Source organism: Arvicanthis niloticus, chromosome 8 (assembly GCF_011762505.2).
Source record: "Arvicanthis niloticus isolate mArvNil1 chromosome 8, mArvNil1.pat.X, whole genome shotgun sequence".
Taxonomy (NCBI): Eukaryota; Metazoa; Chordata; class Mammalia; order Rodentia; family Muridae; genus Arvicanthis; species Arvicanthis niloticus.
This window is the reverse complement of record NC_047665.1, coordinates 4418626-4440161: the sequence shown is the minus strand read 5'-3', so window position 1 is coordinate 4440161 and position 21536 is coordinate 4418626. Positions and strand designations below refer to the sequence as shown.

Here is a 21536-nt window from a genome sequence, read left to right as displayed (position 1 = left end):
ACACATGTGAGATTACTGTTGGGTCCTCCAGATACGGAGCTTCTCAAGTGCTGCCTCGTATCTGCTCAGAGCCCTGGTCCATGTCACAAAATCCTGAGCAAGCTGGTTTCAGTGCTAAGGACCCCAAGACCCAACTTTATTCAAATTCTGGGTAGGGCAGCAATCTGGGTGAAAGGCATAAGGTGAACAGCAGGGTTCTGAGCGGGCACAGCTTCCACCGATCCCCGTAAGTGGGAATAAATACAGCTCAGTACAGGGCTCAGCAATTAAGATCAATGGCTGCTCCTACAGGGGACCTGAGTTCAGTTGCCAGCGCCCACATGGCAGCTCACAACCATCTGTAACTCCAGCTCCAGGGCATCTAGTGCCCTCTTGTGGCCTCTGGGGATACCAGGCACTTACATGCAGGAAAAGCACTCATACGCATAAAATAAAATATAAAAATCTTTAAAAAAAATAGTTTAGTCCAACATTTTTGCCAACTCATTTAAAGGAGTCTTATGTCTAATCACACTGGCTTCACACTGGCTTCACCTCTTAAATTACTCACTCAGGGCTGGGAAGTGGTGTGTTTGAGAACAGCCTGGTCTACTAAACTGGTCCCAGGACAGCTAGGACTACACAGAGAAACCCTGCCTTGAAAAACAAACCAATGAACAAATCCCTCCACCCCCCACTCAGTTAGGAAAAGTCAAAATGCCAAGAGAAGCCTGATTATCTCCTTCTTAGCTACGATGCCGTACACACTTGATCTCACGCTGCAGCCTCTGGGTCAGCGGATCACAGTGATTTGAGAATCTAGACAGAATGTGGGGACACAGGAATGTGTGGACAACCTTCTAGAAATTAGTCTTTGAGCCCTGATGCCCAAAGAGTCTGGAACACTGCATGTATTGCTTTACATTTTCCCCATGCGCTCTCAAGGAACCCCACAATGGGCATAAACAGCAAAGGATCTGATGGACTGACCCAGCAGCTGAACAGCAAGCTGTGAGACTCAGGGGAGCCAGCGCTGGCCGAGGGCAGCTCACCTTTCATTGCCCGCTCCTCTGGGGAAATGCTTGGGGTCGCTCGTACCTCAGGATCGAGGCTTTCCAGACTCTAGCAGATTTACACCATCTTTACTCAGTCATTCCTCACCGAGGTTGTTCCTAAATCCACAACTGTGAGAGTCGGGTGCTTAAAATGTTTCGGAATGTGGCACACCTCAGATATCAGATGGGGTGCCCAGCCATACATGTGACCCTCACAAAGAAAGGACAGAAAGCAAGCACCTCCTGGGACCCATCCAGGGGTCCGCTTGACCCTGGAAACAACTCCAAAACTTCATCCCAAGACAGCTTCCCTACCAACTCATGTTAGAGGATACTGCAGTCACGGAGCGCATCTGACAACTTGATTTCAATTGGTTAAAATTAAATTAAATTGAACCACATTCAACAGCCTCACATGGCTAGTTGCTACTCAGACCGACAACTAAACCACTGCACTAGCATGCTCATACCTCCAAGCAATGACATAAGGAATACAGACAGGCAGGAGGTGTCACTGGGAAAGAACAATGGGGAGACAGCAGGCCTTGCCTTCTCATCCTGGTATAACTTGTTGACGTTCTCCAGCTGGAAGCTGTGACTGGATTGGATCCTGTCCAGTTGCTCTCGTTGTTTCTGGAGCTCGCCCTGGAACTCATTCTTCTTCAGCTCGACAGCACCTCTCTCTGCGGCCGCCCTGCGGACCCGGCCTTCCAGCTCTACGATGCGTGTCTAGAAGGAACCCACAGGCAAGCCACCAGCTGAGACACTGTCTGCTCCCTCAACCAAGGCGTCACAGGACCAAAGCTTACAGTCCAGTGGAGAACAGAACAAGGGAAGGGGCGGTGGATGGAAGATCACCCAGAGGACACGGGGAAGGGGGACTTGCTAAAATAATTGCATTGGACACTTGCCAGAGGCAGCCAATGACCTAGCCAACAAGGGGAAGGGTGAGTATGTTCTCTGCAGGGAGAGGTCAGGCAGATCAAAGACAACAATCACAACCTAGGGGGCAGGTGGCCTCAGAGGAGCCCACATCTTCAGTGAGAGACTGCCCTTGTTTCATGTCTTAGATAGGGTTCCCACTGTTATGATAAACACCACAACCAAAAGCAACCTGGGGAGGAAAGGGCTGATTTGGCTAGACCCCCAGACCATCCTGGTCACAGCTCATCTTTGAGGGAAGCTAAGGCCGGAACTCAAACTGGCAGGAGCCTGGAGACAGGAACTGAAGCAGAGACCATGGAGGAACACTGCTTACTGATTTGCTCCTGCTGCCTTGCTCTGTTTGACTGCCCAGGGGTGGCATGCTCTGTTTTGTCAATATCTGCACCACCCCACACTGAGATAGGCTCACTCACAGCAGACACTAACAAATGTGTCACGATGGGCTTGCCCACAGGCCTATATTATAGAAGCATTTTCTCAATGGTCCCCTCTTCATGGATGACTCTTTAAAACAAAACCAAAACAAGCAGCAACAACAAACCCAACCAGGATGGCATGGCCTCGTTTATGATTGGCCGTAATATGTGGGTAACCCAAAATTACCACCCACATGGTGCTTGGTTTCTCCAGAGGACTGACAGACAGGGATGGGCAAGTGTCTGGATTACCTCTACCAGCCAACATTCTAATCCGGCCTAAACACTCAACACTCAACGGGGAAGCAGAGTGAGGTATGTATGACCTGCAACTCAGTAGTCACAGAGTATGCAGAATTGAGCTGCAGAAAGGAACCCGCCTGGGGGTGGGGTGGTTGGTGTGGAGAGCTAAAACACCATTAGCACATGCAGTTAGAACCCACAGTATGGGCTGGCAATAAACAGGGAACCTGTGGCATTGTCCCCCCAGCTACTTTAAACATTCAGTGGTGTCCATACACTCTAAATAAATGAAATACCTGGAGTTCCACACTTCTGGAGCTAGCAATCCAGTAGTTGAAGCCAAGCACAATGACACAGGCCACCAGGGCAGCCAGAATAAGGGGCGGAGACTTCATGCTGCGACGCCCATTCCCCAATCCCAGCATCTTAGAACCAGGGCTGAGAACCTGCCAAATAAAAACACACGAGTGAGTTTCCACACTAAGGCCGGCATCCCTGAAGCAGACCACAGCCATCTATCTTCAATACCTACAGGAAAGCAACCATGTGAGCGCCCTCTCTCTCTTCCCCCCCCCCTCTCACACACACACACACACAGAGAACCATTCATGAAGAGGATATACCGGCATCCAAAGGCAAAGGTCTAGGTGCCTGAATGGTGAGCCACCACATGGATACCCAGACACAATAACCTGGAGTCCTCAGCATGGAACCATCTCTTCACACCAACTGCTCTCTGTGTAGTGGGCACAGCTTGGCATTCCCACCTCCAGTATAATTTGAGATTGCTCAGGCTTGCAAACAGGAATAGCAAACCTTGTTTCCATTAAAAAAAAAAAAAAAAAAAATCCAACATTTTTTCAAGGTTTCCAGAGAGTGCTAGGTTGGTCCTAGGAAAGGGAGGCTTTGGCCGTCTGCCCTCACAGAACAGCTGCCATCCCAGCACAGCCTTTGGAAGCAGAGCAAGAATGCCGTGCTGGAGGTGAGTGTGAGCCGTTCTGTGTACATCACAAGCAGTGTCATTGTCCCAGCAGGGAGCAGAGAGGGACAGGGATAGGAGGCAGATGTCAGTCAAGCTAAGATGGAGCAGGAACCACGAGAGCCTGAAAAAAAATCCTATGAAACCAGGAGTCAAAATAAGCCTTTCTTTAAATCAACTCCATCCAGAGCTTTGGTTACAGGGACAGGAAGTCGACTTGTCCCAAGGGCAGGTCAGTGACAGACCACAAGTCTTCTCTACTGCAGTGTTCTGCTGGCTGTTGTCTTTTGAGTCCACTGTCTGCTGAGGCAGAGACGACGGGCATCACTGCAGCAGCGTGGCTTGTGAGTGTGACCCTAAAAACAGGAACTCCTCAGTGCGGCCCAGAGCATGGCCACCTGGGAAGGTTTGCAAACAGCAAAGCCGGGACGTCCAGCCTGCTGATGGGAGCAAGGACTCCAGGCAGGAAAGCAGCTATGCGGGAGAGCTAGTGTGGGCTGGCAAGGCCACACAGCTGGGTGGCTGAGGGACAGAAATGGAGAGAAGCAACCAAGCTGGAAGAGGGCTGCATCCCGGATTCCTTGCTTCTCTCCCCCACTGCAGACTTTTTAGAATCTAAACCCTGCAAACTGCCCTACCCCCCACCCCACCCCCACCCCCGTGGTAAACACAAGAGCTGTTAGTGTTAAAAGTCTCTGACTTTGGTGGTGGGAGTGGGAGAATGGGTCTACTGTGTAGACCAGGCTAGCCTCAAGCTTTCAAGCCTCCAATCCCAGCCCCACTAACTTTTGTTAGTGTTGCTTTTATTTGGTTTGCTTATTTTTGTTGCTTGGACAGGGTCTCTCTATGTAGTGCTGGCTGTCCTGGAACTTGACCCATAGACCAGGCTGGCCTCAAACTCAGAGAGATCCACCTGCCCTTGTCTCCCAAGTATTAGTGTTAAAGGTGTATGACACCACACCTAGCCAGGTATGAGACAGAAGAGAGGAAGGGAGGGAGTGAAGGAGGGAGAGAAGAGGGGAAAGGGGAAAGAAGGAAGAGGAGGAGGGGAGGGGAAGAGAATATGACAGTAGATGACCTATCAAATTTATTGGCACTTTCTAAAAATTTTCCTTTTTTAGGCCAGGCGGTGGTGATATATGCTTTTATACACAGCCCTCAGGAGGCAGAGGCAGGTGGATCTCTGGGAGTCCAAGGCCAGCCTGGTCTATAGAACTTGGTCTCCAGGGCAACCAAGTTTACACAGAAAAACCCTGTCTCAAAAAAAAAAAAAAAATGGGTTTTTTCCTTTTGCACAGAATTTTTAATCCTGTAGCCAAATACATGTGAGCAATTAGAGGAGCAGAATCTGGGTGGCCATGCTGGCCGGACAGTTTTCTTGTCAGCTTGACACAAGCTCTGGGCATCTGGGAAGAGGAACCAATTAAGAGCAATGCCTCCTTCAGATTGGCCTGTGCAAGGCTGTGGTACATTTTCTTGACTAATGATTGATGTGGGACCTCGCTCAGTTCAGTTCAGTTCAGTTCAGTTCAGCTCAGCTCAGCTCAGCTCACTGTACCTGTGGGTAAATAGTCTTGTATATAAGTAAATGGCTTGTATCTAAAAGCAAACTGAGCAAGCCCTGGAAAGCAAACCAGAGAGCAGTGCCCGATATGGTCTCTGTTTCAGTTCCTGCTATGGCTTCCTTCAATGATGAACTGTGACCTGTAAGTCAAATAAAACCCTTCCTTTCAGGTTGCTCTTGGCTGTGGTTAACACCGCAGGAGCAGAAGCCTGCCTAGGGCACAGTCACCAAATAATTCTTGGCCACACCTCTGTCCTACCCATAGGACGGGCTCCACCCAAACCCAGCCTACAAGCCGGCAACTAGTTCAAAAGCCACCATGATGAACAACCCTGCACAGCACCCAGGTCTGGGAAGGTCGTGGGCATCACCTTGCTTTTGAGTTTAAAAACATCTGCTTTTGAGTTTGAAAACATTGTGCCTGGTCTCAAGCTGTCCCTGAGTCAGAGATCAGCAAACTGCGGCCCACGGCTGGCCGTTAGAGTAAACACTTTTTCTGATGTGGTTATCTTCCATAACTGCTTTCCAGCTACAAGACGGAAATGAACACTTAAATCAGACACCTCTGAATAGGACCATTGAGGGGTTTAAATATTAACGATCTTTAACGCAGTCACAAACTTCCTCTAACGGAGACTGGTTAACTTCCTTTATAAACTCACCAGGAAGTACAAAGGCTACTACCTTCCTCTTACTTCCTCGTCCCCCAACTGTAAACACCGTGCTTCCCCTGATTCTGGGTGTTTATAGTTTCTAGAAATACTAAAGAAAAAGACTATACAACTGGACATGGTGGGGCATGCCTGTCACCCCAGCTCCCAGGAGGATGAGGCAGGATTGTGAATTGTAGGCTAGCCTAGGCTACCCAGGAGTCTCTTTCACAAAACAAAACAGCCCCCACCCTGTATCCATAAGAAAGTTTTAGTAAACACAGTACTGACCTTTACTGACACACTAGACCCTTCATCCCAGGAGCCCTGGTGAATACACCCTTCTAAGGATGGTTTGATTCCTATCGTGAATAGCTTAGTGTCTGCAAACACCCACAGTGCTAATGCTGAGTCCTCCAAGGAGCCCTGCTGTTTACAAAAGGAAAAGACAAACAAAAAACAAAACAAAACAAAACAAAAAAAACCCATGTGATCTTTGTGCATGCCTGGTGCCCTCAGAGGTCAGAGGGCATCAGATCCCCTGGAACTGGAGTTAAGGGTGGGTGTAAGCCAACGTGCAGTGCTGGGAACCAAACCCAGGCCCTTTGCAAAAGCAACAAGTACTCTTAAGCACTGAGCCATTTCTCTCAACCCATGGTAACAGTTCTTCAGTGTGGACACTGAGCCAACATTATAACTGTTGAAAATGCAAATTTTCTGATCAAGGCAAACCCATGAGATTCAGGACTCTGGCACGACAAGCAGATACGGATGTTATCCATATCCAGAGGTGTTAAGGAAGCCTGGAGGCCACACCCGTTCCTGTTAGCTCCCTCTGGGCGGGGTCAGCATGGAATCTGGATAACCACCAGAGAAAGTGATCCATTTCTCTTTGGGAAATATTTCTATTTCCAGGCCATTTGAGAGTTGAGTTTGGTCCATTTGCCTAGCTCTTTCATGGCAGCCTGGCTTCCTCAAGAGTTACCACCACCGCCCCTCTGTTCAGAACAGCTGCTCCTCCCACCCCTAGCTAGACTATCTGTCCTGCATGTAAAAGCCTTCTGTTCACTTCTTGAGAAAGAGATGAAAAAAACGTGACATGGCTCTGTGTAAAGCAGCTGTGTAGTCTAAGGCTCGTCTCTGTCTTTATCAGACACTGCACACATGCAGTGCAAAGCTAATGGATTTATCAGAATGAACCCAGAGCAGCCCTGTCTCTGCAGGACCTGCAAAAGTGATGGGCGTGGGGGGCAGGGGATAGGGAGCAGCCTAGTAACCTGTTGTCTCAATACCAGCATCAGGAGGCAGAGACAGTAAACACCAGATCCCCAGTTCCACTGTCAGGAAAACCAGACAAATCAAATATCTGACTAATAATAAAATCCTGTCCCTGCAAGAAATCAGCAAGGCAACAATTTAAAAACCCGTTAACAGTCAATGAGCTATCTTGAAACCTCTGCCTCCTGAATTAAATTCCTCAAGGACCACAGCCCTGGCCAGTACTGTATGGAGAAGAATCACCCAGCTGAGCATAACCAACTCGGAGAATCACTAGCAGGAGTAAATCAGTGTTAACCTAGAGGGAAAAAAAAAAAAACATGGCCAGTGTATGAACTATAGGGTGAAAAACGACAGAGCAGCCAACAGAGAAGTTTCTGGTTTTTCTGTGAGGAAAAAGACTTCAAAACATCCAGTACATGAATATATTTTCCTATATTATAAATGGAAAATGCAAACAAGCAAGGACATGGATAAGTATATGATGTAGTTTAGTCTCCCCTCCCATTTTTCCAATTTCATTTTCCCTCGATGAACACAGTTTTAATACAAAAGCAAAATGGTGAAAACATATACAATGAGAGCGAGAAAAAGAGAGAGAGGGAGAGTGGGAGAGACAGAGAGAGAGAGTGGGAGAGACAGACAGAGAGAGAGAGAGAGAGAGAGAGAGAGAGAGAGAGAGAGAGAGAGACTACAACTCCAGCATCCTTAAAGCTGCATTCCACAGCATTTAACAGTTTTGAGGGTCCATTTCTAATTCAAACCTCCAGAGGATCAGGAAGGATAACTCTAGGGTCCTGGTTTGCTTTCTATTGTTGTGATAAACACCACAACTAAGTCCATCACTGAGGGAAGTCAGGGTAAAGAACTCAGGGCAGGAACTGATGCAGATGCCATGAAGGAATGGGTGCTGCTCTCTGCTTTGCTCTCTATGGCTTGTTCAGCCTGCTTTCTTACACAGCACAGGACCACCAGCCCAGGGGTGGACCGGCCCATAGTGGGTGGGGCCTTCCCACATCAATCTTTAATGAAGAAAATGCACCACAGACTTGCCTACATGCCAATCAAATGAAAGTGTTTTCTCAAAAAAAAAAAAAAAAAAAAGTCCGGGCAGTGGTGGCAAATGCCTTTAATCCAGCACTTGGGAGGCAGAGACAGGCGGATTTCTGAGTTCAAGGCCAGCCTGGTCTACAGAGTGAGTTCCAGGACAGCCAGGACTACACAGAGAAACCCTGTCTCGAAAAATCAAAAAAAAAAAAAGAAAGTGTTTTCTCAAATTGAGTGTCCCTCTTCTCAAATGACCCTACCTTGTATCCAGTTGACCAAAACTAACCAGCACCTCTGGGGTCTGTTGTCTGAAGAGACTATCAAGGAAAACATTCAATCTTCAAGGGAAGATTTAACCACAGAACTAACAGAGAATGCTCCTGCATGGCTTCGTGGGGATCAGATGTAAAAAAGCAGAGGACCAGCTGTCTCCTTTGGGCACCTGCATCCCAGAGGGTATAGGAGATGCTGCATCCCAGAGGGTATAGAAGATGCTGCACTGAGCCAGGGAAGAAAAACACTGTCATCCAGCCAGAAGGGAGCCATGCACTTCACAAGCATGGCGTTATATTTCCGTATAGCGCACATGAAGCATTCAAACTTCATTTGCTTCCCTCCAAGGCCATAAAATCCCAACAGTATTAATACTGGTGGGAGCTAAAGTTTGCACGCCCTCTGTCAGAAGGTCACTGGTGTGCCTGAGGGTTTGGCTGGTGTCATTGGTTCCACTATCTGGTTGGCCCATGCACAGTGGGGTACACGGGTAGACTGTAAGTACAGGAAACCTTACGAGGAACAGCAGGCCTTCGGGATGGCTGTGGAAGGTACAAACGAAACCTGTATAAGTAACACAAAGAGTAGGCATGGCAAGGCACAGGCTCTGAACACAAGCCGCACTAAGTAAAAACTGTGCATGATAAAAGCAGACCCGACCGGAAATGCACCCCAAAATAAGAGAAAGGTCTGAGGCACACCGTCCTTACCTTCTCTAACATCAACAGCAACCACAGCTAAAGTAAAAATTCTTCAAGAGTACCATGCGGTTAATTAACTAGTGCATGTTATCCACAGAGGAGGAGCTAACACGCAGGGGGGATGCAGGCTTTGGAGATGAAAAGAATGATCAAAGAAAGGATGGAAGCAGCAGGCTGCGGCTCCACTACTGCGGCTGTGACAGTCTTTACACATGCATGCAGGCTCTCAGGCCAGCACCTCACAAAGCATGAGAAGGCCCCTCTCTCAGGGGAATCAGGAAACACCCTTAAACTTCAAGCCAAGTCTCTCCCGAGTAATTCCACCAATAAGTTCAAAAACCTGGAAAGCAAAACTGCCTGAAATCTCTTGAGAATGTTTTTAGGTGTGAAACTGTCAAAGAAATTTTAAAGTGTTCAATACCTTGTGCAGTTTCTAAGATTAAAGCTAAAGCGCGCGCGCGCGCGCGCGTGTGTGTGTATGTGTGTGTGTGTGTGTGTGTGTTGTGTGTGGACTATGCATGTACATGTTGACGTGCAAACACATGATGCCTCCGTGACCAGCATCTTCCCCTAGGGCTTTCCATCTTGCAGTGAACCTGGACATCACTGATTCAGCTGGCTAGCTGGCCAGACACTCCGGGACCTCTGTCCAGTCTCCCCAGCTGGGGTCACAGGTCAGAGCACACACCTGGCTCCTTCAGAGAGCAAGGGAGTGAACTCCAACACTCACACTACACATGCCCGGGCAGTAAAATAAAAGCATGTTAGGACCATTCTGCCTATCTTTACTGTTTCCTTTTCCCAAACTAGAAATGTTTTTTAAAAAGAAATGATGGATGGTATTTTTCATGTTAGGTCTTAAAGTAAACGAATCTTTATTTTTTTTTTTAAAGAAAAAGGAAAAAAAGGCCAGCATGTAAAGACACTAGAGGGAAAAGCATCTCTCTCTCACCACCCTCCCTTCCCCTCACCACTCCAGGACTTCCAGGGCTGCTCTGCAGGCCCAGGCTCCCTGCAATCTCCCTTGCCCTGCTCTCCAGAGGCCTATTCCTATTCTCTCTTTTCTCCTTTGGGACTTTCACAGGACACTGGCAGGCCCTCCTAGAAGGTGGCCTGGAAACTCAGAGAAAGAGCACAGTGCTCCTGATGCCCTACCCCTATAAGCAAACAAATGCAAGTCCTTCCCATCCCCCACCAGTCACCAGGCTAGTCACCAGTAATTAAAAAGCAGATGGACTTCAGGGTTTAACAGCCAAAAAAGGTCACAGTGTGTCATACCTCTCCCCCTCCCCGCCCCAGGCTCCCATACAAACATTTCTTTCATTATTTTTTATACAAAACTCATTCATTTAAATGTGCAAAATTGTACAAATGTCAAAATTGTGCAGAATGTAATAATCGTCCCTTAAGAGAATTGGGCCTAAAACCCAACATATTTTCTTAACATTTCCTAAGAATTACATTTACTGTCCACTAACTTTCAGGAGTGTGTACCCCGACAAGTCTTCATGCTGACTACTGTTTTCTATTTGCAAGGGAAAAAGACCCTTGCTTGTAGCTGGGACTTGGCTGAACGCTTCTCTAAGGTAAGTAGAGGAAGGTGGGATGCCTAGTGGCTTCCCAGGCCTCCAGCCCTCACCTTCGGAGATACAACTGCCCAAGTGACCCAAGCGTTGGCCATTCGTACATGCTCAGTCAATGCATTACGCTAAACAGCTCATCAAACTGGTGTGCACTTCACTCCCTCTCCTAAAGATCCAACGGTCCTCAGTAAGTGAAAATGTGTAAGGCCCTGAGACCCCTAACCAGACAAAGAAAGCCTCAAGCCTTGAAAATCAAAAAAAGTTAGGACACTTCTTGAGATGATACCTGGAAACGGCTAGCCCACGCTGAATTCCCGACCTCACTATTCTTAATTGCTAGAAAGAACTCCTCAAACCTGGGATCGTTTCCCAATCTTGTTTTACATTTTTAAAGTAATCTTTAACAATTTTAAATACAGTGTAGAAAAAAAAAAAAAATTTCAAAATCCCAGAAACTGCTTCCAGAACAGACCAAAAGTTGCTCGGGTGTTCCACCCTGGCAGGGAGCATCCTAGAAAGCCGGCTGCGGCTGCGGGTGGCTGGCGACCGACCCTGGACCCGGGGGACTGGAGGCCACTTTGCAGGGTCTGCCCGGGCGGGATTAGGGCAGGAGGAGGGGGAGAGAAGGGGAGGAGGACGAGAAGGAAGACAGTCGGAGGAGAGGGAAAGAGAGAGGACAAGGAGAGAGGGACGGAGAAGCGGGGGAGGCTAGGGGAGGAGGCAGCGGCTGAGAAGCGAGGAGCGGGAGCAGAGGCGCGGGCGGCGACCGCACCGCATCCCACGGGAGAGCTCACCTGCGGGGCAGCGAGGCGCTCCGTCTGCTCCGCCGCGCGGTCTCCGCCGAGGACGCCCCGGGCGAGCGGGCGGCGGGCGGGCACTTCCGGCGGAGCCGCAGCCTTGGCCCCGGCCCCTCGGCGCCGCCCTCCTCTGCCTGCTCTCCGCCTGCAGTCCTCCCTGCCCGCCACACTGCAAATAGTGACCCCCGAGGTAGCGGTGAAGCAGGAAGAGGACAGGTCTCACTATGTAGCCCAGGCTGGTCTAGAGCTGGCTGTGTGGACCAGGTTGGCCCCGAACTCACAGAGCCCTTCCGACCTCTGCCTCTTATTTCTTAACTCTGGTGGCATTTACCAATCATTGGTTTTTGCCATGCCCGGTCCTAAATTCGCCCCTAACAGTGGTGTTAATCACACACCTTAAGCCTCCCTTTCTTAATACATGGCTAGGGCTGACAACAGTTGAGGAAGAATGTCTCTTTCAAGGCTTCCCAGTTTTCCTCTCTGCCCTGAGCATTTCCCGAATACCAACAATAAACACTTGAGCGGTGATTGGAGTCACATCTGTAATCCCAACGCTGAGAAGGAAAGTGTTCTTGGTTTTCTTTTTCCAAGAGGCAACTTGTGGTTGTTTGACTGAGAATGGCCCCCATTACCTGATACATTTGAATGTTTGCTTCCTGATTGATGAACTGCTTAAGAAGGATTAGGAGGCGTGGCCTTGTTGGGGTAGGTGTGTCACTGGGGGTGGGTTTTGAGGTTTCACATTCTTCCTGGCCCTCTGCCTCCTGGTTGTGGATAAGATGTAAGAGCTACAGCTCCAACAAATGGCTGCCTACTGACAGGGAGACACGGTCCCCACCATGATGGTCATGGACTCACCCTCTGGAACTAAGTGAGTCCCCAATTAAATCCTTTCTTTTATAAGTTGCCTTGATCATGGTGTCTTCTCACAGCAAAACAGTGACTAAGACAACCTTTTCAAGACAGGACTCTCAGAGCATAGGGAAGTTGTTAAGGACACTCCTACTCAGTGGTTTATAATTAGAAAACACCAAGACCTGTATGGATGGAGGAAGTTTCTGAAGCCTTAAGGTTATTAATTCAGAATCAGCTTCCCAGGGTGTTCTCCCTTCTGAGGGGTCCTTGGCCATCAAAACAATACAGATAAGTATCACTGCTGTTGGCCGCAGATCAGAACCAAACTTTAAGACCCTGTTATTAAACACTGAACGGTATGCTTGCAGGACATGGAGAAATCAATGGTTTGAGCAGGAAGTTCCCCCAACTGGATTGTGTAGTGCTGGAAGGCACTAGAAGGCTGCTGAAAGAGAATTATCACCTCAGGCTAGGCTGGGGACTCTGTGTGACCAGTATTCCAGGCAAGACGTCATACAGTAGTGCACAGACTGTTCTGGATGCCTCCAGCAACTTTCCCATTGACTGGAAGTTACAAGAAGGAATCGGATGCTTTACTTTCAAAGATGCCTTGAGGCAGCTGAATCCCAGCTACAAATGAACAGAAAATAGATCCCTGCTAAACCTACAAGGTCATGCCTCTGAAAAGTTCAAAATGGGGTGAAAGCTTAGAGATGAAAACCCATGGGGTTTGCTGAGTAAAAGACACAGGCTATGAAACCAGGATAACCTGTAAGATTGTGTCTTTATTACTGTTCACAAAGCAGGGTGCCTCGCATGTTCATTTGTAAGGTAGTCTGCATTCAGTCAGTGGGCCTACTATTCAAGGCAGACTGCCAACAGCAAATCTGCAAAGTAAACTGCTTGGATTTCAAATAATCTTCATCTCCATGCTCTGATTATGAAGTGAGAATCATTGTTCCTCATGCAAACCCCATAGCCCAGGTGGGGAAGCTACTGCTATTGTTAAATAGTTAAATAATAGGATGCACCTGTCAAACGGCCTCGTGACTACACCTGCTCACACAGAGCTTGGCTGCCATCAGCCGCCCCTTTCAGGGATTGTCACAGCAGATGTTTATATTTGGTGAAGATGCTGGCACAACTGTTGCTGTACCATAATGGTCCAGTCATCAGGAGGAAATCCACAGTTATCTGTATCAGCCCATCCGAGGTTCAAGGGATGTTGTGGAGGGTGGGTGGAAAGGCTGAGAAGCTGGAGGAAGAGGCAGACATAGAACACCGTCCTCAGAGCGAAGTGGCCATTACATCATCACCAGGGCAGCGGTGGGCACTCTACAGTGCTGACTGATTAGCATTGCCTCACAGAGAGGGAGGCCTGCAGTCCTCACCTGAGACAGCAGCCGTGCCTTCCCCTTAAAGCAGCAATACTCCCCCTTGCTTTGCTCCTAATTTGAATGTTGCCTCAGGAGGTGCTAAAACAGACTAGAGAAAGTCAGGGAATAGGGGGACCCCATTCTTGTGCAGCTATGAGACTGTCATCATCCACACTTCCTTGAGACTTCACCTGCGAGGGAACTTGCTACATTGTTTCTCCAAGTAAGACTTTGAAAGAAAACTGACTTTTCCTCCCCTACCAGCGTCAAGCTCTTCAGCCAAGGAGTGAGGACCGTTGTGCCCCCTACCCTCCATTCTCATTAGACTGCTTACCAGGTTGATCATATGCAGGCAGTCACAAATGCTGTGAGTTAAAGAGTGCAGTGACCCCCTCCTGTCCAGAAAACTGTTTACCCTCAACACCCCCCCCCCAAAACCTTGACCCTTAGAATCTGCTCACTCTTAGGAGTCTCGGGAGATGGGTGTTAAGTTATAGATGTCCCATTTATGGCTGAGTGCTGCCTGGATACTTATTCTCTGCTCTTCGCCCAGTAATGGGACTCTGTATTAAATATCCGTCACTGCTCAAAGATGATTCTAGATGCTTCCCTGGTGAGGCTAACTCAATGATTCTTAACCCTGCTATGCCCAGGTATGTGTGACTAGGTGCTGAGAAGGACATAAATAACACCCTCAAAGAAATTGAGGAGAACACAGATAAACAGGTGAAAGCTCTTAAAGAGGAAACACAAAAGGCCCTTAAATAATTACAAGAGAACACAACTAAACAGGTGAAGAAATTGAATAAAACCATCCAGGACACAAAAATGGAAGTAGAGACAATCAAGAAATCACAAACAGAGACTACCAGGGATATAGAAAACCTGGGAAAGAAATCAGGAGTCATAGATGCAAGCATCACCAACAGAATGCAAGAGATAGAAGAGAGAATCTCAGGTGCAGAAGATACCATAGAAAATATTAATACAACTGTCAAAGAAAACACAAAATGCAAAAAGTTCTTAACACAAAACATCCAGGAAATCCAGGACACAATGAGGAGACCAAACCTAAGGATAATAGGTATAGATGAAAGTGAGGATTCCCATCTTAAAGGGCCAATAAATATCTTCAACAAAATTATAGAAGAAAACTCCCCTAACCTAAAGAATGAGATGCCCATAATCATCCAAGAAGCCTACAGAACGCCAAATAGACTAGACCAGAAAAGAAGTACCTCCCGTCACATAATAATCAAAACACAAAATGCACAAAACAAAGAAAGAATTTTAAAAGCAGTAAGGGAAAAAGGCCAAGTAACATATAAAGGCAGACCTATCAGAATTACACCAGACTTCTCACCAGAGACTATAAAAGCTAGACGATCCTGGACAGATGTCATACAGACCCTAAAAGAACACAAATGCCAGCCCAGCAAAATTCTCAATTACCATAGATGGAGAAACCAAGATATTCCATGACAAAACCAAATTTATACAATATCTTTCCACAAACCCAGCACTACAAAGAATAATAGCAGGAAAGCACCAATACAAGGAGGGCAATTATACCCCAGAAAGAGCAAGAAAGTAAGCCTCTTCCAACAAACTCAGAAGATAAACACACAAACAATGCCTCCGCTGTTAACAAAAATAACAGGAAGCAACAATCTCCTCTTCTTAATATCTCTTAACATCAATGGACTCAATTCCCCAATAAAAAGACATAGACTAACGGGCTGGATACACAAACAGGAAGACAAGGGAAAGCCCACACTCACATGGAAATTGAACGATACTCTACTCAATGATAATGTGGTCAGGGAAGAAATAAGGAAAGAAATTAAAGACTTTTTAGAATTTAATGAAAATGAAGACACATTATACCAAAACCTATGGGACACAATGAGAGTGGTGCTAAGAGGAAAACTCATAGCTCTAAGTGCTTACAAAAAGAAACTGGAGAGGGCATACACTAGCAGTTTGACAACACACCTGAAAGCTCTAGAACAAAAAGGAGCAAATATACCCAAGAAGAGTAGATGGAAGGAAATAATTAAACTCAGGGCTGAAATCAACCAAATAGAAACAAAAAGAACTATACAAAGAATCAATAAAACCAGGAGCTGGTTCTTTGAGAAAATCAACAAGATAGATAAACCCTTAGCCAGACTAATCAGAGGGCAGAGAGACAGTATTCAAATTAATAAAATCAGAACTGAAAAGGGGGACATAACAACGGAACCCAAGGAAATCCAAAAAATCATCAGATCCTACTACAAAAGCCTATACTCAACAAAACTGGATAATCTGGATGAAATGGACAATTTTCTAGACAAGTACCAGTTACCAATGTTAAACCAGGAGCAGATAAACCATCTAAACAGTCCCATAACCCTGAAAGAAATAGAAGCCGTCATTAAAAGTCTATCCACCAAAAAAAAGTCCGGGACCAGATGGTTTCAGTGCAAAATTCTATCAGACCTTCAAGGAAGACCTAATACCAATTCTTTTCAAACTATTCCACAAAGTAGAAATAGAAGGAACACTACCCAATTCATTCTATGAAGCCACAATCATGCTCATACCTAAACCACACAAAGACCCAACAAAGAAAGAGAACTTCAGACCAATCTCCCTAATGAATATCAATGTAAAAATACTCAATAAAATTCTCGTGAGCAGAATCCAAGAACACATCAAAACAATCATCCATTATGATCAAGTAGGCTTTATCCCAGGAATGCAGGGTTGGTTCAATATACGGAAGTCCATCAATGTAATTCACTATATAAACAAATTCTCAACTGAGGAATCTCGAATGGTTGAGAAGCACCAAAAGAAGTGTTCAACATCCCTAGTCATCAGAGAAATGCAAATGAAAATAACACTGAGATTCCACCTCACACCAGTCAGAATGGCTAAGATTGAAAACACAGGTGACAGCAGATGCTGTCGAGGATGTGGAGAAAGAGGAACACTCCTCCAGTGTTGGTGGGATTGTAAGCTGGTACAACCACTATGGAAATCAGTCTGGTGGTACCTCAGAAAATTGAACATAGTATTACCTGAGGACCCAGCTATACCACTCCTGGGCATCTACCCAAAAGATGTTTCAACATACAACAGGGACACACTATGTTCATAGCAGCCTTATTTAGAATAGCCTGAAGTTGGAAAGAACCCAGATATCCTTCAACAGAGGAATGGATACAGAAAATGTGGTATGTTTACACAAGCTATTAAAAACAATGAGTTCATGAAATTCTTAGGCAAATGGATGGAGCTTGAGAATATCATCCTGAGTGAGGTAACCCAATCACAAAAGAATATACATGGCATGCACTTACTGATAAGTAGGTATTAGACCAAAAGCTCAAAAACCTAAGACACAATGCATAGACCACATGAAACTTAAGAGGAGGAAGGAAGACCAAAGTGCAGGAGCTTTGGGTTTTTTTGTTTGTTTGTTTGTTTGTTTTGTTTTGTTTTGTTTTGTTTTTTTAAGAAGGAGTAGCAAAATACTCAACCAGAGCTCCCAGGGTCTAAACCTCCAGCCTGAGAACAGAAAGGGAGGGACTCAAGGCTCCACTTTTATAGGTAACTGAGGGTGGCCTCATTAGGCAACAGTGGAAGTGGAGGGCCATGGTCCCTGAAAGATTGGATCCATAGTGTTGGGGAATTCGAGAGCAGGGAGGCGGGATTGGGAGAATGGTGGGAGCACACCCTCATAAAAATTGGAAGAGGGGGTATGGGATAAGGGATTTGGGGGGAGAAAGGAAGAGAAGATAACAGAGAAAGGTAAATACATAAAATATCCAATAAAAATAAAAACAGATAATGGGTCTGGCAAAAAAAATTAATATTCTCAAGAGAGATGCAAATCCTAATTTCCCTCAACAATTAATTGACAAAAGAGGAGTAATTTTACAAAACGTAGAAGAAGCTCTCATTAATTGATATATTATATAGATTGATTAAGTGTTGGCTATTTTATAATAGTCCTTTGATAAAAGAAATTATTAATAAAGAATTATATTTCTTTAAATAGTGTCTTCATGACTCTCTGAGGGTGGAAGGGGCATGCCTAGTTTACTCTTAACTTTCTAAAACTGAAAGCTCACAGCAAATCTGCTGTTGATTGCCTCTGGCATTGCTGAGACCAATAAAAACTATGCCACAACTATGTGGAAGGACCCTTTTACCCTTAAATGGAATGGCCAGGACTCAGTTCCTATGTGGGGCTGAGGATTGATATGTCTGTTTGATACCACAGAAGGCACAGCTAAATGGCTGCCAAAAAGATTAATGAATTAAATAAATACCCCCACAAAACCAGGCCCAATTATACATAAGATGAATAACAATTGACATCCAGGGAAGAGAAATCTCCCTGAGAATTCCCTTCTTTTTTCCTTTCCAGGTAAAAATTAATCACCCGTGATGTCTGCTGTTAGGAGTTCTAATCCTGATGCTGGCCACCAGACTTATACTACTCAGACCTCCAATGGGCCTTTGACAAAGACATCAAACAGCTATAGACTGACATCACTAATCTGAAGAAATCCCTCGTTTAGCTGTCTGATGTGATCCCCCAAAATTGCAAAGGACTTTATTGGACTTGATTTTCTCTTTTACAATAGAAAAGACTGTGTACAGCTCTAGACTGTGTACAGCCCTTAAAGAAGAATGCTGCTTTTACATAGACAAAACAGGGATGATTAAAGAGAGCATGAAAAAGGCCAGAGGAGGTCTTGAGAGAAAGAGAAAAATGAGAGTTTGCACAAGAATTGGTCTTCAACCTCTCCATGATTGTTAACCCTACTTCCTTTTATCTTGGGACCATTAATTAGGTTATTTTTGCTTATTTCCTTTGGTCCCTGGGCCTTAAATAGGCCGACTAACTTTGTGAAACAAGAGATAGATAATCTGATGGCAAAGTCTATTCAGATACATTATCATAAGTTAGCTATGGAGGACCACAAGACTCTAGATGAGGATGTTATTCTATCCAGGGTGCTCCCAAGTCCCATCTCCACCCAACCTAAAAGAGGGGACTTCAGCCCCTAGACCAAGCAGAGAGGGGCCACCCAGAACCCCCTCTGTCTGGCAATCTGAATTCTTGCTTAGGCTGCGAGGCTAAGCACTACAAGGGAATATAAATAAAAGTTAAAAATATGTTTCTGGGTTCCCTGAGGGACAAGCCTGACTGCATTAGGGGTTGATGTCAAAAGTATCCCCTCTCCAGGAAAAAGACATCGGGATGGGTATGGCCTTCATGCCTCACTGGACAACGACAGGAGGACTGGAGCCATTACAAGGTCCCCTTTAATTACTGGAGGTCAGTCCCTGCCTTGGCAAGATTAGAATTGCCACAACACTTCTATATTTGGAGAAGGGAGGAGATGTCAGGGGCAACCCTGCTTATACACTGAAGGCCTAAAATCAGCCATAAGCCTAAAATCAGCAATAGGCCTGACATACATGCCTGCTAACACAAAGTCTTGGGTTTCTATGGAAAAACACTGAAACAGATGTCCATAAACTATTGTAAACAGGCAGCTTTTGTGGAAATCTACCAGCCTGAATAGTCATAGAAATTGTAAATAGGCAGCCTTGGCGAATAGTACCAAATTAGATAAGGACAAATGAATCATAGGCAGAGTCATAGTGACCTGACCCCTGAACCTTCACCCACCTGATACCCTGTTCTGAAAGATATCTGTACTCCCCATGAACACCTATGCTCCTGCGTCATTCCCTTCCCCACATCCTGCATTTTCGTGTTTATAACCCCTGTGTTAAAAAGTAAAAATTATGATTTGATAATAATAAAAAAAGAAAGAAAGAAAGAAAAGAAAAAGAAATAACACACAGTGTCCCCCTGGCTCTGCTGACTTAGCTTCTGACAATCCATTTTCTTATTCTCAGAAATACTTTGAATTATAAAACGTTATTGTGGTTTTTGTTAGTATGCTAGGTAAAATAATTTTTATTGATTTCATTTTAAACTTCAAAGTTTGTAGTGAGTTAAAATGTCCTTCAACATAATTATAGGTCATATGTATTTTCATATTGTAAAATGCTAGTTAATCTGTTGAACATTTTAAAAAACTGGATTTCTTTTTGAGAATTTCATATATGAGTACTGTATTTACATAATTTTTCCCTTTCTCTCCTTCCTCCCACTCTTCCCAACCCCCCATACTTTTCAAATACATATTATCTAATTATTGTTCATATATGTATGTATATATGTATACATGTATAGGTATGTATGTATATACAAATACTGATAAATAAAGTGTTTTGAGTTTAAAAAAAAAAAGTCTCACTGTATAGTTCTGGCTGACCTGGAACTCACTGTGTAGACCAGGCTGGCCTTAACTAAAGTCCTGGAACTAAGGTATGTACTAAGGTGGACACTGTGGTTGTCCAGCCCCAAACAACACATATTTATTTGCAGTTCTGTAGGTTGGAAATGTCACAGGGTTAAACTAAAATCCAGTTGTCTTCAGGGCTGCCTCTCTTTCTGGGCTTTGGGGAGGGGCCATGGCCCAGGCTTCTCAGCTTGGAATGGCTGCACACATTCCTTGTGGATCTGCAACATAGTATCTTCTACCCTGGCTTCCATAGTTCCGTCCAGAGGAGGGCGTGGTCACCATTAGGACTCCGGTGCTTTTGTTGACCTTGCCTGGATACTCCAGAATTGCTCCCTGCCACTGACTGTGACTCTTCAACCTAAGACTTGCAAAGTCCCTTCAGTCAGGCAAGGAAGCAGTAGCAGGTTCCAGGACATAAACAGACAGCTTTGAGAGCGCATGTTCTGCCTACCACAGACCCATAACTTCAAGCGGTTCATTACTCTGTTGCTAGCACACACACAATGATGTGTTAGGACTGACAGGTATGGCTGTATGCTCGTCAAAAAAGCACATTCTCTCTTTTGTCTCCATGTGATATCTGTGGGTCTGATTCCTATTTACTCCAAACAAAGCCTGGCTCTTCAGTCTCAAAGCCAGAGCTGAGAATATACTAGAACCATACTTAATGCCCCATAGAGAAACAAATGAGTAGTTCTAACCAGGAAGAGGACCCTCCAGCAGACCCCAGGACTTGCTTAGACTCTAAAGGAAGCATCCAGTGGGAAGAATCTGATTTATGTGCCCATCCCCCAGCTCAGCACAGAAAATTTCTCTAGTCTCTGTAGAGAAAAGCGGCCACTAATTCTCATTAAGACTCCACACTGAGGAACCTTTGCAATGAGACCAGGATGCCCTTAAAAGAGAAAGGAAGCAGGCAAACAAGCAAACAAAATCAGCAGATATGCTCCACTTTGTCAGGAGAGATTTAGAGAAATCAAGAAGGTTCGAAGGACCCAGTAGCACAGGGCTGTCCTAGGAAGGGAGACGGCACACAGCCTGGGTTACGCTTAGATCTACAAACCTACCTGAAGGAGGAGTCTGAAGAATAAGAGTTTGAACGTGGACACTTGGCTCTAAAGAACCATCTGAAAGACTGGTGTGCTAAAGACTGTTTCCATGCAGGAGCGTGCAGAGGTGAGGCTCTCACCAAGTGACCGATCATGAAGGGTCTGACTTGGTCAGTGAGCTAATACGCTGATGGGCTCTTGATTAGATAGTGTTGCTGGGAGGTGATGAAAGGTTAGGAAGTAGGTCACTGAGGTATGTCTTTAAAGGTTCTGTCTGGTTCTTGGTCCCGTGTTTCTGTCTTCTGTCTGAGATGGACAACTCCTACCATCCCCTCCTCCCATATCTGTTGGCATTCCTTCTAT

At 45.7% G+C, this 21536-nt stretch overlaps 1 protein-coding gene across 4 annotated transcripts in view; it reads right to left on the bottom strand.

Annotated features, from left to right (window-relative positions):
• Golm1 (golgi membrane protein 1) overlaps window positions 1-21536 on the bottom strand; it is a 50802-nt gene extending 29266 nt beyond the window's left edge. For 2 of the 4 annotated variants that reach the window (XM_076938891.1, XM_076938892.1), the window contains exons 1-3: window positions 21192-21536; window positions 2935-3084; window positions 1584-1763 (exon numbers count right to left, since the gene is read on the bottom strand). In XM_076938891.1, coding sequence (XP_076795006.1) covers window positions 1584-1763; window positions 2935-3063 — 309 coding nt within the window. In that variant the 5' untranslated portion in view covers window positions 3064-3084; window positions 21192-21536. Of the gene's footprint in view, window positions 1-1583; window positions 1764-2934; window positions 3085-11507; window positions 11610-21191 lie in introns of those variants that run through there. The other 2 variants (XM_034510918.2, XM_034510919.2) reach the window with 1 other exon arrangement.